The sequence below is a fragment of the Argopecten irradians genome, chromosome 8, assembly GCF_041381155.1.
Source record: "Argopecten irradians isolate NY chromosome 8, Ai_NY, whole genome shotgun sequence".
NCBI classification, from domain to species: domain Eukaryota; kingdom Metazoa; phylum Mollusca; class Bivalvia; order Pectinida; family Pectinidae; genus Argopecten; species Argopecten irradians.
In genome coordinates, this window is record NC_091141.1 from 19735524 (window position 1) to 19753110 (window position 17587).

Here is a 17587-nt window from a genome sequence, read left to right on the forward strand (position 1 = left end):
AAGCCTTATTGTGACTTCGTGATGGCTATATGACATGTGATTAATTATTACATGATCAAAAATTGCGTACCCAAAAGCCGAACCCGAATGCAGAAAACAAAATGTTTTATTGTACAGATGCGACCCCTAATCTTCGATATTACAGAAAATGATATTTCAAATGTTTGATTTATCTATTATTCTATTAAAACCTAGAGCTGATTATCCATATTATCATATAAACGAATCTCGTACATGTTGTTAATCTACAGCAAGATATATAAGAAACATAAGTGTTTGTATGACAATTATTGGGTGGAATATATGTAGGTCCACAGGGAATTTGATTATCTAGTTGTTTCCGGGGTAGAATAAGGGGTTTGTTATATAGTTACATGTTTACGTTTTCCTTAAACTAAACAAAGGTTCATTACGAAGTATTTTATGTTTTCTGTATGGTCGTACAGGCAAAATCAGTAGTTATACGAGCAGAGGAGAGCCTCCTGGAGCTGGTCAAACTGCTGCTTAGTCAGGTCAATGTGGAACAGATAACCAAACACGATGGCGTCATCCCATACACAATGTTCTCGTTGGCCTACACTAAAGCAAAAGGCCCGAATCTGCCGTACAGCTATAAGACAAAGTATGGTTCGTTCGATCTACCTTACTGGGAAACATTCCACGATCTCATCAAATACGAAACGGTGTCAGTAATTGTAAGTATATATGAAGTACGAAAATAAGTCTGTCTTTGTTGGTTTTTTTCTACACTGCAGTCGCATTCGTCACACCCATTTCAACTCCTTTTGAACTGATAATAGGGAATTTTACTGTCTCCAGTACTGACTACTGAATATTAAGTAAAAAAAATATGCTAACGCTGTTTAGATACTGTACATTAGAAAGATACAGGAAATGTAGTTTTGCATAATATTGTAACAGGAGAGGAGAAAATGTAGCGGCAGGATCGGGATTCGAGCCCGGGACCCTCCGAACACTAGCCAAGTACTCTACCGACTGCGCTAAGGCGGCCGCATGAACAACGGGAGATCGTAACCGCAATTTAAACCTACTTTTCATGGCGCGTAATACAAAAATAGCAATTTTGCATAAAATTTTCGATTGTGTTTTTGTTTTTTAAATTGATTGTGTCATGTTTTTTAAAGAATCATTCAATTACAACGTGCCGGATATCACTCTTTAATGGGTCAAGAACGTATATACCATAAAATGTACACGGAAAAGGGTAACAATTAAATTCCTGTACTATCAATATACGATTAATGCAGGTTATTTTATGTTGTTTTTTCCAGTAACATTTGTTTTTGATATTTCATAAAAGTCACTATAGTTTTCCTAAACGTATAAGTTACAGATCTACATCTCTGATACTTGTGAAGAAAGAAACACCGGTATTAATATTTTTTATTAAAGTTTTACATGTAGATACATATTGTTGATCTACTTTTGATAGTTTTATGTTGTAAATGGTAATATTGTGCTTACCATTCTTAGCAGCATGTAAATTAAATAAAACACAATAGTATATGTAGTTTGTTCTGCTTTTTTTAATGACTGCAAATAAACCAGGATGATCCAAATAACCACAACAATTATATTGGATGTCAAAAACATATACCATGTACATTTGATGAATGTCCCTAGTAAAATTGACTTATTTTTAAATGGATTTTCATACAGTCCTAAAAGTCATTAACAAATGTTGATACTAGTTATAAGTTCAAAACAAAGACCTCATTAGAACAGATGTAAGAAACGTATGTGTATTACACTATTGAGGTCACATGCATACATTGATTTTCACTGTTTTATGAAATATTGTATGCATACATTTGTATTTCAAAAGGTATAATTGTAATTTAGTAAAAGTTATGTGATTTATAGACTTTGTAATATGAAATTTAAAACAGTAAAATGAATTGATATCAAATTATTGAATATATTTATATTAATTATATTTTGATTGGAACCCCACAATGTAACCTTACACAGCTGGCATTCACCAGTGTATGAACTCACATCTGCTTCTTTTGATGTCATAGTGATCCCGGAAAATGTCTGTTTAATCCTTGCCAATAATGAATTGGTAATTCATTATAGAATCAAAATCTTGTATTTTATCATAAAAGTTATCAAATGTAAATATAAGCATTGAGCTACATTCAGTTCAAATGCTACTGTTTAGTTGGCATTTATACTCCCATAATTGGCAACTGAATGCAGTTCAATGGTTAAATATAAATTTTGAATTTCATAATGTTGGTTGTCATATTGTCCCCGGTACTGTTATATTTAACACTGGGTAGTTGACTATCACTAAATCATGGGCAAAATAGCAAGATAAAGCTTTTATGTTTACATAGATTTACACAAGGATTCTTGCTTTTGTTTGGTACTCTAAGTTCATCTTATCAATGTATTTTGCATAAGAATATACAATAGAATTAATACTTACTAAACTTTGAATCTGCAGCTTTGTAAACACATTGGGCTTTTAACATAAATACAGTCATTTTTCTGTTTTGCAAGGCTCTTGCCAATATTTTGATTAGAAATACTAATAGTTTTGTTTGATCTAACATTCACTGGTTGCTAAATGATAATTGCTGGTATTTAATTGTCAAATCTTGTTTAGTGATATTTTTTTAAAGAACAATAATGCCAAAATGTATTTGTGAGATATTTATTGTAAAATCATTATTATTATATATAATTTTATATTGTTTATAAAATTAATGTTCAAGTTTACAGAATTAGTCATGTCATGAATGTCAAATGTTAAAACGATTATACATGTACAATCTGTAGTTATAAAATGTGGGTTCTGGTATGACTAAACAAATCATATGTGACTACAAATAATTGCTGTTTGTTTGTTTTTTTTTCTTTCTTTCTTTTACATATAATTTGTTATAATGTTTCATACAGTCATTAATGCCGCTATTGTGTATTTTATTATGTAACATCATATACATTTGTATGGGAGAGGGCAATCCTAAGTTGTATAATTTGCAGCTTATTCTTTTTGACTTTGTTCAAATAAAATGTGTTTAAACTAAAACACATCAGCATTATCAGTTATCGCCTAAAAGACTTAGTGATGCAGAGAGCATAAAGTATTTCAGATTGGTATTCAAATTATTTTATGATAGCAAACCAATTGTACACTTCCATCAGGATTTGAACCTGAATCATCTACTTGGAAAAGTAGTTGTGTTAACCTGTTACACCATAGAAGAGTATGACAATTGGTTTGACCTTTCTTTGTATATAATAACTTTGGTCACCGGTCTACAATCTGTTATCAAATGGTAGTTTCCACTAAATGTTTACTCTCTGATAAAGATGCTTTTGCCCATGTTAAAAAGCGAATTGGCAATGGCTACTAAACAATATTTTCATATAAATTACCAAAATTAAAGTGAAATAACATTTCCCTCTGCTTTTTCAAGGGCTTGGGACCTTCTAGCAATTAGCTAGGCAGCATTAAAATGTGGGGATCACTTGTATCAGCCAACAAATTATAGATGCTGTCATGTATCAGTTTATTAGGATTCTAAACAAATTGATCTTCACCCACATTTTCTTTTTAGTTCTTTTTTCTTTGGAGGCATGGCATCACACAATAAATGTCTTTATACTTGTAGACAGCATCTTAATTAATGTTCATCAGTTGAAGGGTTTGGTAGTCTAATCATTTGTAGGTTAAGGTTGTCTAACTATGAGTTGAATGGAAGGTTGTCATCAGCACCAAATGAAGAAGATTAAGGTTGTCTCAGCACGGGTTGAATGGAAGGTTGTCATGAGCACCAGTTGTTTACTAAGGTTATCATCAGCACCAGTTGTAGAGTAAGGTTGTCATCAGCACCAGTTGTAGGGTAAGATTGTCTTCATTACCAGTTGTAGGGTAAGGATGTCTCAACACCAGTTGTAGGGTAAGGTTGTCTCACCACCAGTTGTAGACTAAGGCTGTCTCACCATCAGTTGTAGAGTGAGGTTGTCTCACTATCAGTTGTAGGGTAAGGTTGTCATCAGCATCAGTTGTAGGGTAAGGATGTCATCAGCATCAGTTGTAGGGTAAGGATGTCTCACCATCAGTTGTAGGGTAAGGATGTCTCACCATCAGTTGCAGGGTAAGGTTGTTTCTCACCATCAGTTGCAGGGTAAGGTTGTTTCACAATCAGTTGTAGGGTAAGGATGTCATCAGCATCAGTTGTAGGGTAAGGATGTCTCACCACCAGTTGTAGGGTAAGGATGTCTCACCATCAGTTGCAGGGTAAGGTTGTTTCACAATCAGTTGTAGGGTAAGGATGTCATCAGCATCAGTTGTAGGGTAAGGATGTCTCACCACCAGTTGTAGGGTTTAGGTTGTCATCAGCACCAGTTGTAGAGTAAGGTTGTCATCAGCATCAGTTGTAGAGTAAGGATGTCTCACCATCAGTTGTAGGGTAAGGTTGTCTCACCACCAGTTGTAGGGTAAGGTTGTCATCAGCATCGGTTGTAGGGTAAGGATGTCTCACCACCAGTTGTAGGGTTTAGGTTGTCATCAGCACCAGTTGTAGAGTAAGGTTGTCATCAGCACCAGTTGTAGAGTAAGGATGTCTCAACATCAGTTGTAGAGTAAGGATGTCTCAACATCAGTTGTAGGGTAAGGTTGTCTCACCACCAGTTGTAGGGTAAGGTTGTCTCACCATCAGTTGTAGGGTAAGGATGTTTCACATCAGTTGTAGGGTAAGGTTGTCTCACCATCAGTTGTAGGGTAAGGATGTCTCACCACCAGTTGTAGGGTAAGATTGTCTTCATTACCAGTTGTAGGGTAAGGATGTCTCAACATCAGTTGTAGGGTAAGGTTGTCTCACCACCAGTTGTAGGGTAAGGTTGTCTCACCATCAGTTGTAGGGTAAGGATGTTTCACATCAGTTGTAGGGTAAGGTTGTCTCACCATCAGTTGTAGGGTAAGGATGTCTCAGCATCAGTTGTAGGGTAAGGATGTCTCACCATCAGTTGTAGGGTAAGGATGTCTCACCATCAGTTGCAGGGTAAGGTTGTTTCACAATCAGTTGTAGGGTAAGGATGTCATCAGCATCAGTTGTAGGGTAAGGATGTCTCACCACCAGTTGTAGGGTAAGGATGTCTCACCATCAGTTGTAGGGTAAGGATGTCTCACCATCAGTTGTAGGGTAAGGTTGTCATCACAATCAGTTGTAGGGTAAGGTTGTCATCAGCATCAGTTGTAGGGTAAGGATGTCTCACCACCAGTTGTAGGGTAAGGTTGTCATCAGCACCAGTTGTAGAGTAAGGTTGTCTCATCAGTTGGTAAGTGTCAGCACCAGTTGTAGGGTAAGGATGTCTCAACATCAGTTGTAGGGTAAGGTTGTCTCACCATCAGTTGTAGGGTAAGGTTGTCATCAGCATCGGTTGTAGGGTAAGGATGTCTCACCACCAGTTGTAGGGTTTAGGTTGTCATCAGCACCAGTTGTAGAGTAAGGTTGTCATCAGCACTAGTTGTAGAGTAAGGATGTCTCAACATCAGTTGTAGAGTAAGGATGTCTCAACATCAGTTGTAGGGTAAGGTTGTCTCACCACCAGTTGTAGGGTAAGGTTGTCTCACCATCAGTTGTAGGGTAAGGATGTTTCACATCAGTTGTAGGGTAAGGTTGTCTCACCACCAGTTGTAGGGTAAGGATGTCTCACCACCAGTTGTAGGGTAAGGATGTCTCACCAGTTGTAGGGTAAGGTTGTCTCACCATCAGTTGTAGGGTAAGGATGTCTCACCACCAGTTGTAGGGTAAGGTTGTCTCACCACCAGTTGTAGAGTAAGGTTATCATCAGCACCAGTTGTAGAGTAAGGTTGTCATCAGCACCAGTTGTAGAGTAAGGTTGTCTCACCACCAGTTGTAGAGTAAGGTTGTCTCACCACCAGTTGTAGGGTAAGGTTGTCTCACCACCAGTTGTAGAGTAAGGTTGTCTCACCACCAGTTGTAGGGTAAGGTTGTCTCACCACCAGTTGTAGGGTAAGGTTGTCTCACCACCAGTTGTAGACTAAGGTTGTCTCTTCATCAGTTGTAGAGTAAGGTTATAAACAGCACCAGTTGTACACTTAGGTTGTCTCACCACCAGTTGTAGAGTAAGGTTGTCATCAGCACCAGTTGTAGAGTAAGGATGTCTCACCACCAGTTGTAGGGTAAGGTTGTCTCACATCAGTTGTAGGGTAAGGTTGTCTCACCACCAGTTGTAGGGTAAGGTTGTCTCACCACCAGTTGTAGACTAAGGTTGTCTCTTCATCAGTTGTAGAGTAAGGTTATAAACAGCACCAGTTGTACACTTAGGTTGTCTCACCACCAGTTGTAGAGTAAGGTTGTCATCAGCACCAGTTGTAGAGTAAGGATGTCTCACCACCAGTTGTAGGGTAAGGTTGTCTCACCAGCAGTTGTAGGGTAAGGATGTCTCACATCAGTTGTAGGGTAAGGTTGTCTCACCACCAGTTGTAGGGTAAGGTTGTCTCACCACCAGTTGTAGAGTAAGGTTGTCTCACCACCAGTTGTAGGGTAAGGATGTCTCACCATCAGTTGTAGGGTAAGGATGTCTCACCATCAGTTGTAGGGTAAGGTTGTCTCACCATCAGTTGTAGGGTAAGGTTGTCTCACCATCAGTTGTAGGGTAAGGATGTCTCACCACCAGTTGTAGGGTAAGGATGTCTCACCATCAGTTGTAGGGTAAGGATGTCTCACCATCAGTTGTAGGGTAAGGATGTCTCACCATCAGTTGCAGGGTAAGGTTGTTTCACAATCAGTTGTAGGGTAAGGATGTCATCAGCATCAGTTGTAGGGTAAGGATGTCTCACCACCAGTTGTAGGGTAAGGATGTCTCACCATCAGTTGCAGGGTAAGGTTGTTTCACAATCAGTTGTAGGGTAAGGTTGTCATCAGCATCAGTTGTAGGGTAAGGATGTCTCACCACCAGTTGTAGGGTAAGGATGTCTCACCACCAGTTGTAGGGTTTAGGTTGTCATCAGCACCAGTTGTAGAGTAAGGTTGTCATCAGCACTAGTTGTAGAGTAAGGATGTCTCAACATCAGTTGTAGGGTAAGGTTGTCTCACCACCAGTTGTAGGGTAAGGTTGTCATCAGCATCGGTTGTAGGGTAAGGATGTCTCACCACCAGTTGTAGGGTTTAGGTTGTCATCAGCACCAGTTGTAGAGTAAGGTTGTCATCAGCACCAGTTGTAGAGTAAGGATGTCTCAACATCAGTTGTAGGGTAAGGTTGTCTCACCACCAGTTGTAGGGTAAGGTTGTCTCACCATCAGTTGTAGGGTAAGGATGTCTCACCACCAGTTGTAGGGTAAGGATGTCTCACCAGCAGTTGTAGAGTAAGGTTGTCTCACCACCAGTTGTAGAGTAAGGATGTCTCACCACAAGTTGTAGGGTAAGGTACATTATCATCAGTACCAGTTGTAGACTAAGGTTGTCTCACCATCTGTTGTAGGGTAAGGTTATCATCAGCACCAGTTGTAGAGTAAGGTTGTCATCAGCACCAGTTGTGAGAAAGGTTGTCATCAGTACCAGTTGTAGGGTAAGGCTGTCTCACCACTAGTTGTAGGGTAAGGATGTCTCACCATCAGTTGTAGGGTAAGGTTATCATCAACACCAGTTGTAGAGTAAGGATGTCTCACCATCAGTTGTAGGGTAAGGTTATCATCAGCACCAGTTGTGAGTAAGGTTGTCATCAGTACCAGTTGTGAGAAAGGTTGTCATCAGTACCAGTTGTAGGGTAAGGCTGTCTCACCACTAGTTGTTAGAGAAGGTTGTCTCTCCATTTTTTGTATGGATGGAAAGTTGTCGAATCATCAATTATATGGAAGGTTATATGGAAGGTTGACTTATCATATGTTATATGGACTGTTGCATTGTCTCACAACAAGTGGTTGTTAATCACTATCTTTGTCTTTTTTACCCCTCTTCTTTCCATACCCCCGTGACATCAGGGAAGCCTTCCATTCCTCTAGAGATTCTGTCGATGTTACCTGGCAGTACCAGTTCCCGAAGTATTGCTGGTGTAGTGGAGTGGCTCTCTCTTGTTTGCACTTCCCACACGTCACCCTGGTGGTCTTTTTCTGATACTTCCTCCGAAAAATCCCTTGTTCTTCATCCTGCCTCTTCTTTTCCCTGTACTTTGTTGTAGAATATGGCACAGGAGATGGTATAGCCTGTTGTGGAACAGCTGATGGAGGCTGCTGAATGGACGGCACCATATTCATCATCATAGATGGGTTTAAATATAACAATGGTACAGGGGTAGGAGCGAGAGCAGGACGAACAGCAGGAGCCGAAGGTGGAGCAGGGGTGGGAGCAAATGTCGGAGTAGGGGTTGGAATTGGACCAGTCAGGACTGGAACGTGAACTGGGATGGAGGAGGCTTTTTCTGGAGATGTCTGAGTGTATGTTGTTGTCATGTGTATTGTAGAGGAAATATCACTGCCAGCTGGTGACAAAGAGAGACGGCGTCTCTTGATCTTTGCTGTTCCAACAGTACTGGGAGGATCGGGAAACTGGTGGGGGTTTTCTGTTTGTCCTGTGGGAAGATGTCTTTCCAATTCAATTGGAGGAGGAAGTCTTTGGGCAGATGTCTGGGCAGGCTCAGGTGCATTTACTCCCTGCTGCAGTGTCGTCCTTTCCTGCCTCTTTCCGTGTTTGTTGTACCTATAATCAGACAATCAATCATGAAATGCCAAATAAAATTTACAATCGATAAAGTTAAGTTTAATAATCAATTATACCTTATGTTCTTGCAAAAATCATTTATTTCAATATAGTGTGATGCTGGCATCTAACACCTAATATATCCTGTGACCAAGAAACACATGTAACAATATCAATTTCTATTTCTTTTAATTTTTTATCCATTAAAGGCTAATGTTCATCTTTGATTTTTAGACTTTGTTCAAACTATAATGATGATGTCTCAAAGAACTTAATCTGTGCAAAATTATGGACAAATTCTAAATTGAATCTTTTCATAAGTCATTACGAAATGTAGAATTTTTCAGCCCTCTGTTGCACATGTAAATATTATCACCTATTGCCATTTGTAATTCATTACAACACAAGAAGCAATTTATTTTTGATGAAATCTGTGGAAACCAATTCAAGCAAAACAAGTAATGTTGTGGACTTCTTTAAAATATCAATGACGCTAGCTCTTACCATTGGGTAATAGTTGCCTGATTCATTTCAGGTAACTGGAGATCTGTATTCTCAAGAACTTTCCCATTGTTGAGGATGCACTGGCGGATGTTGTTATATGCCATTCTGATAGCTGTCCACCGGGTCTTTTTCACTCCTTGGACCTGAGTGGAACCTTGGAACAGCATGCACAATCTTAGCATTACTGCCTCCACATACCTGTTGCAGTCAGGCCATTGAGCTGGTCCACTGTTTGGGCCAAGAGCAGACCTGTAATTTATAATAAAGTAACATAATCCTATCTTTTTATACCATACATATGGAGACATATCATATGAAGAACAAGAGACATGTAGGCCTTAACGGTCACCTGATCATGAGTTCTGATACAGAAAGAAACAAAGACATATAAACACTATTTATTGGTTCATTACATCCATCAGGCTTTTGTAAGTGATTTTATCAATTTCACTTGGCCTTATGCCTTAGATTAAGAATGTTTGTGCAAAATTTCATTCAATATGCTTCAACAGTTCAGGTGAAGAATTTGAAAATGTAATATTGTTTGCAGACACATTACACACGAAGACAGACAAAAGGCGATTAGAATAGGTCACTAGTCTAAGAGTCAATATTAAAACATCATATCCATTAATATTTTTTTTCATCTATTGGACATTTTTACAGTACACATGAATAAAGTGTGCTTCCATTCAGTCCATGCAAACAACATAATTGGTAATATGGAGAAACCTGATTTTACATCCTGTCATATCTGACCATATTTGTCAGAGATATCTCCAACAAACTAACCCTGATTAGGTTTATAACCCTATTAACAGTCAATGTCATCACAAATATGAGGGATATGCAATAAGGCTCCATATATCTGTCGTATTCTCAATGAACTTTTGAATAAGGGATGAATGAGTGAAGTGTCTTGCTTGAGTGTGTCCACTGAAGAATAGCTTTTAATTATTACTATCATGGTGGAATATAATCCTGATCAAAAATTCACATCCAATTAATGTTATTATTTCATAATGTAATTACCGTCTAGTGCTTTCTACTCCAGGAGATACATTGGTTTTCGTAGAGCGAAATCGACCCTTAATCTGGTAGGATCTGTGCCTAGCTGGGAATTTGGTTCTCAGCCTATCGTAGTCTGGCAGGGCCTCCCACAGCTGGATAATTTCATCAGCTTCACTGTTGGCAAGTGCAATGGAGTGGTCTCGCAAATCCACCAAACAGTCAGCCAGGGCACATATCCTATCATATCCAGGAATATTGTCTGGTCCAACTGATTCCTGTAAAAAATTATATACACATGATTAACTTAACAACAAAAAACTAAATGATCTTACCAAACCATATCAAAATTTAGTGTTTTGATTACCACCAAACTTTGAAGAATGAATTGTTTACAAAAGTATCAGGAAAAGTGTGCCATTGATTTTGGGCACACAAGTCTAAAAGATTTAGCCTTACTGTCTTAGTACATGTATCCTATGGATGTTTGCCGGTATTCAAATTATTGAGTAGTAAGCATTAGTATTAACCGATAGCAATTAGAACTGAAACAAATATTTGCAAACCAATACCTATTTACGGAATATTTGTATTCAAATATTCAACAGATATCAACCTCCCTTCCTGTATCCTCCATGATGCATTATTACGTTGTGATTCACATGCGAAAATCATAAGTTTTGCTTTCGTTTTACTCATCGGTTTAGCAAAATATATATACATCAAAATAATTTCTGTTAAAGTTATTTATATTCAATAGTAAAATGCAAAATATCATGTTATCTAGTATATTACACAATAGACCACATTGCCTTGCATCTGACAGCTGATATTTTAGTGTGCATCTGTGAAGCTACTTACATCTTTGTCACTGGAATCCTCTTGGTCTGGTGGTGGAGGTGACTGTGTAACTGGGGCCATAACTGGGTGGTAAATAATAATACAATTTAAAAACAAACATCACTTGAGATATTAGGAGCAAATATGTAAATTAAATGTGCATTGTTTGAGTTACTATTTTGCCCCATATTAACTAGATAATTTGCACCCTACATTTCACAGAGTCACACTTGATAAGATATATTTAATGCACTGAATCTGAAGAATCAAAAGAAAATTCCAAAATGCAATAAGATTTAAAACAATATACATTGTCATAACACTCTGAGATGATTACATTATTGTCAAACTGAACATTTTAATTTTTTATTGTATTGGGTGTCAGATATTACTAATGACAAAAAGAAATGCAAAATTATGTAAAATGCAAAAAACAACAATGATGTTACACTCACTCTCAGGTTCATGAATTGTAGACTGGTATTCCTCTGTGGAAGGAATTGGCAATATCTTTTTCTGAATATCCTTCCTTCTTGGAGGAGGATGTTCTGAAGCAGCCTCAGGTTCATGATGAGTGGAAAGGTCAGTACCAGCAACAGGTTGGGCACTAACTCTGGACTGAACAGGGGCATTCCAGGTATAGACAGTGGAAGTAGGGATGGTGTAATCATCAATGCCTTCTGTGCCATCATCAGCAAAACCCTCATCATCTCCATCATCTTCTGTTACTTCCTCTGTGCCTGACTCTAACTCATCTATGATAGCATTATAGTCATGCATCTGGACATCTTTCTGGTTGTAAAGATACTCCAGGCCAATGAGTTCACCTGTAATCATTAACCAAACAAGTTATCAAATACCTGCCAACCGTTACACATTATATATAGAGATGCTGACAAATCAGTGAAGTTGAAGTTGTGGTCTACAATTTCCTTTCACATTTTTACAGTGTCATTAGTATTTGTAAAGTGACTTATGTAGGTATGTTTTCATCTAAACATGCATTATAAGGCATAAACACAAGAACTTTTTAACAGCACATATCAAGCATTATACCTGTTTGTCAGTCAACTTGAATGGTTTTCACAGCTTTAATTCATCAACCCTAATAGATTTCAGTAATTACAGAAGGAACAATAACATGTAAAAAATATTTGCCCAGATCAAGCACACATAACTTTAATGGTAATACATGTTATGCTACTTTGACTTTCAACTTTATATACATATGCTGACGGTTTCAATTGAATACCTGTGTACTGTCGTGGTCCAGTGTAGTTAGTCAGGGGCCGACCAATAATTTGTTCTGACAACTTGTTGGCAGTGTGGCGGAGCAATCCACTGTAGGAGTGCTGATGCTGCAGAGATGACTGCTCTTCAATATTAATTGTAGCCGCCTCAGCACGATCTTGGTTCCATCTTGCAAGACCATCAACAATGTAGGCTTGGTACAAAGTATCTCTAGCCAATGTGCCTACAACAAAACATTTTTTTCATAATAAAAAATTCAAATTAAAATCAAAATAATCATTACAAATTGTTGACATAAAAGATCATATGTTGCTTAAAGGTAAAATGTCAACTGTATACCACACAAGCATATATGTGTTGCATGTAATCATTATCAAGGCTAGCAAAAATGACAATGACATTGGTTCCACAAAAGCTCATTTGAAATATACACTCACTTTGGTTAGGTTAAAATCTATTTTAACCAAATACAGTTGAACTAGAATATATTGAAGTATTCAAATTACCTGGATTCCAATATAATCATGGTAAAAAGGCATTACTAAATCAGAACAGGGAGTATAACTTAATTCAAATCAAGCAGTATTTCAATATACCTTATTTCAAACTTAGTTGGTTCATTCTACTGCAATTACATTGTAGCTTTCCATTTATATCAAATTGATGAGATACTGATGAAATTAGTGAGTTCTTACCTGGGATGAACCTGTTGAGATGCAGGTGGAAGTTCTCCAGGGAGGTTGATCCTCTGGCACACCGGTAAGTTGGTAGCTCTACCCCAAACTTTAGCTGTTTTCCGGTCTGAATATATAGTCTGGAACCAGAGGGGTCCTGGATGCACTGAACATGCTTTTTTTGAATCCTCCATATTTCCCTCATTCGGTCACTGTTGATCAGGGGGACTCCAAGTGTGTCTTTGCCATTGTCACCTTCGAATGCTTCAATCAGCTGTGTGATCAGAGTGATGGTCTCCTGAGCTCCTCTTGTTGTACGTCTGCAATGCAGAGCTAATTGTTTTCTATTCAGGCGACTCATCACATCTGAATCCGATGGATTGCTGATATGCTCAGCCAGCATCTCATTCCTCTTGGCAGTCTTGAGTGCTTCCAGATCATCCTGATCCCATTCAAAGATGCAATGACTCAGGCGACCCATGAACATGGCATACAACATATGTGAATCTGTTGTACATCCAGTTGAGATTCTCCTCATGAAATGCCAGATATCCAGCTTCAGTTGGAGATTGGGCCAGTTCCTGAAGAGTCTCCTAACCGACGATGATCCACAACAGTCCCGATCAACATACAGGAGGGTAGGTGGTGTCATCCCAGCATCACTGTATCTTTTCACCAAACCATCGGCCATATCTGCCAAGCCATAGCCTTCGTGCGTGGTAAGTACAGACATGATGACTTGGTTATATTCGTTGCCGATGTTGGTAAACCACATAGCAGTCCCTGCAGATGGTCCCAGAAAGCTTCTTAACTACCTTCTTAGTGGAGTCCATTTTCAGGATACTGCCAAACTGCGAGGTGATGCTGGCTTTCAGTTCCTCCATCCTCTGCAACACATCCTGAATGTACACATTCATTAGCCACCGACTTTTTGGAATGTGCTCCATGGATGGAACAACATCAAAAGATGGAGTTGTCACCAACCCTGATGTCACAGCAGCTGAGAATCCTTTGCAATCTGTGAGAAAATGGATGGTTTTCTGTAACCAGGCATCACTATGCTGCTCCTCAATCTTCTTCTGAATCTGGCCACAGCTGTTCCCAAGACCGCGGTTACGAAGAAGGCGGACAATCTGCATGTCACATCCATTTCTGCCAGTAAGAATGCATGGAAACTGGAGACGATGTCCAATGTCCAACTGGTTAACAATGTTGTGACTCCAGCTCACCACCTTCCGCCGGCATTTAGGACACTGTAAGTCCTCTGCTGCTATGAGGTAGAAAGACGAAACACCAAGGACCTTCCTAACCCTGGGATGAATCCCTCCAGAGACTAACTCCTTGTTGTGGCAGCTAGGATATGGACAAATGAGTCTGGCCTTCCACAGCTTCCTTGGCATCCAAAGGAACAAAGAGTGGGCAAAGTACCTATCCACATTAGGCAGGACATTGTTGACCAATCTTGCCTGTGGTGGGTACCACCATAGCTGGTCTACTCTTGACTCATCAAAGGAACCATATCCTTTCTCCTTAAACAATGCCTTGGTGATCCATTCTTTATCAACCTGTGGTAAGGTACGCTCCCAGCCAGCAAGAAGATGAGGAATAGGTACATCTTCAGTAATGGTTCGTGAAGATTTAGACACTGTAAATCAGAAGTGCAAAGTGTAAAAGAAAAGACCTCCAACTTGATGACCTTAACTTCTATCCCACTGTCACTGACATAAGGTCAATTAAGTCTTTGCTTAACAAATTTTCTTCATTGATCAATAAGATGTTCATCACAAAAGCAATTTTAAAACCAGACCTTTAAACTTATGACCTTGATTTGAGAGGTTCTTGACCCAAATTATTTTACTCTTGTTTTGTTGTGAATAACTTTGCTGCATGTTATAAAATGTTTTATGAGATAGCTTCAAAAATTTTCAAATTATGGAAAAACTAATATAGCTACTGAGTAGCCATTTTAAATACAGTGATCCCAATACGTTTACATTTCCAAATAGCTGTATGGTAATCAAGTATCCATGTGGTAATCAATTAGCCATGTGGTAATCAAGTATCCATGTGGTAATCAATAAGCCACGTGTTGATCAAGTATCCATGTGGTAATCAAGTAACTGTGTGGTAATCAAGTAATTATGTAGGAATCAAGTATCCATGTGGTAATCAATAAGCCACGTGTTGATCAAGTACCCATGTGGTAATCAAGTATCCATGTGTTGATCAAGTATCCATGTGGTAATCAAGTATCCATGTGTTAATCAAGTATCCATGTGGTAATCAAGTATCCATGTTGTAATCAAAGATCCATGTGGTAATCAAAGAGCCATGTGGTAATCAAGTATCCATGTGGTAATCAAAGAGCCATGTGTTAATCAAGTATCCATGTGGTAATCAAAGAGCCATGTGGTAATCAAGTATCCATGTAGTAATCAAAGAGCCATGTGGTAATCAAAGAGCCATGTGTTAATCAAGTATCCATGTGGTAATCAAAGAGCCATGTGGTAATCAAGTATCCATGTAGTAATCCAAAGAGCCATGTGGTAATCAAGCCATGTAGTAATCCATTGGTAATCAAGAGCCATGTGGTAATCAATTAATCAAAGAGCCATGTGGTAATCAAAGAGCCATGTAGTAATCAAGTATCCATGTGGTAATCAAAGAGCCATGTGGTAATCAAGTATCCATGTGGTAATCAAAGAGCCATGTGGTAATCAAGTATCCATGTGGTAATCAAGTATCCATGTGGTAATCAAGTATCCATGTGGTAATCAAGTATCCATGTGGTAATCAAGTATCCACTGTGTAATCAAGTATCCGTGTAATCAAGTACCATGTGGTAATAAGTATCCATGTGTAATCAAGTATCCATGTGTAATCAAGACCATGTGTAATCAAGTATCCATGTGGTAATCAAGACCATGTGTAATCAAGTATCCATGTGGTAATCAAAGAGCCATGTGTAATCAAGTATCCATGTGGTAATCAAAGAGCCATGTGTAATCAAGTATCCATGTGGTAATCAAAGAGCCATGTGGTAATCAAGTATCAAGTAATCCATGTGGTAATCAAGAGCCATGAGTATCAAGTATCCATGTGGTAATCAAAGAGCATGTGGTAATCAAGTATCCATGTAGTAATCAAAGAGCCATGTGGTAATCAAAGAGCCATGTAGTAATCAAGTATCCATGTGGTAATCAAAGAGCCATGTGGTAATCAAGTATCCATGTGGTAATCAAGTATCCATGTGGTAATCAAGTATCCATGTGGTAATCAAGTATCCATGTGGTAATCAAAGTAATGTGTAATCAAGTAATGTCAAAGTTCCATGTGGTAATCAAGTATCCATGTGGTAATCAAGTATCCATGTGGTAATCAAAGAGCCATGTAGTAATCAAGTATCCATGTGGTAATCAAAGAGCCATGTGGTAATCAAGTATCCATGTAGTAATCAAGTATCCATGTGGTAATCAAAGAGCCATGTAGTAATCAAGTATCCATGTGGTAATCAAAGAGCCATGTGGTAATCAAGTATCCATGTGGTAATCAAAGAGCCATGTGGTAATCAAGTATCCATGTGGTAATCAAGTATCCATGTGGTAATCAAGTAACTGTGTGGTAATCAAGTATCCATGTGGTAATCAAGTATCCATGTGGTAATCAAGTATCCATGTGGTAATCAAGTATCCATGTGGTAATCAAAGAAGCCATGTGGTAATCAAAGAGCCATGTGGTAATCAAGTATCCATGTGGTAATCAAAGAGCCATGTGGTAAATGTGGTAATCAAAGAGCCATGTGGTAATCAAGTATCCATGTAGTAATCAAGTATCCATGTGGTAATCAAAGAGCCATGTGTTAATCAAGTATCCATGTGGTAATCAAAGAGCCATGTGGTAATCAAGTATCCATGTAGTAATCAAGTATCCATGTGGTAATCAAAGAGCCATGTGGTAATCAAGTATCCATGTGGTAATCAAGTATCCATGTGGTAATCAAGTATCCATGTGGTAATCAAGTATCCATGTGGTAATCAAGTATCCATGTAGTAATCAAGTATCCATGTGGTAATCAAAGAGCCATGTGGTAATCAAGTATCCATGTGGTAATCAAGTATCCATGTGGTAATCAAGTATCCATGTGGTAATCAAGTATCCATGTGGTAATCAAGTATCCATGTGGTAATCAAGTAGCTTTGTGGTAATCAAGTATCCATGTGGTAATCAAGTAGCTTTGTGGTAATCAAGTATCCATGTGGTAATCAATTAGCAAATAGGTAATCAAGTTCCTGTATGGTTATCAGGTATCCATATGGTAATCAAGTATCCATGTGGTGATCAAGTAGTTTTGTGGTAATCAAGTATCCATGTAGTAATCAAGTATCCATGTGGTAATCAAAGAGCCATGTGTTAATCAAGTATCCATGTGGTAATCAAGTAGCTTTGTGGTAATCAAGTATCCATGTGGTAATCAAGTAACTGTGTGGTAATCAAGTATCCATATGGTAATCAAGTAGCTATATGGTAATCAGGTATCCATGTGTTGATCAAGTATCCATGTGGTAATCAATTAGCCATTTTGTAATCAAGTAGTTGTGTGGTAATCAAGTA

General features: G+C 38.4%; 1 protein-coding gene across 3 annotated transcripts in view; it reads left to right on the plus strand.

Moving 5' to 3' along the window:
• The window catches only part of LOC138329611 (polycystin-1-like protein 2), a 33283-nt gene that overhangs the window by 209 nt on the left and 15487 nt on the right, over nt 1–17587 (plus strand). For all 3 annotated transcript variants that reach the window (XM_069276701.1, XM_069276702.1, XM_069276703.1), the window contains exon 2: nt 447–695. In XM_069276701.1, coding sequence (XP_069132802.1) covers nt 447–695 — 249 coding nt within the window. The remainder of the gene's footprint in view (nt 1–446; nt 696–17587) is intronic.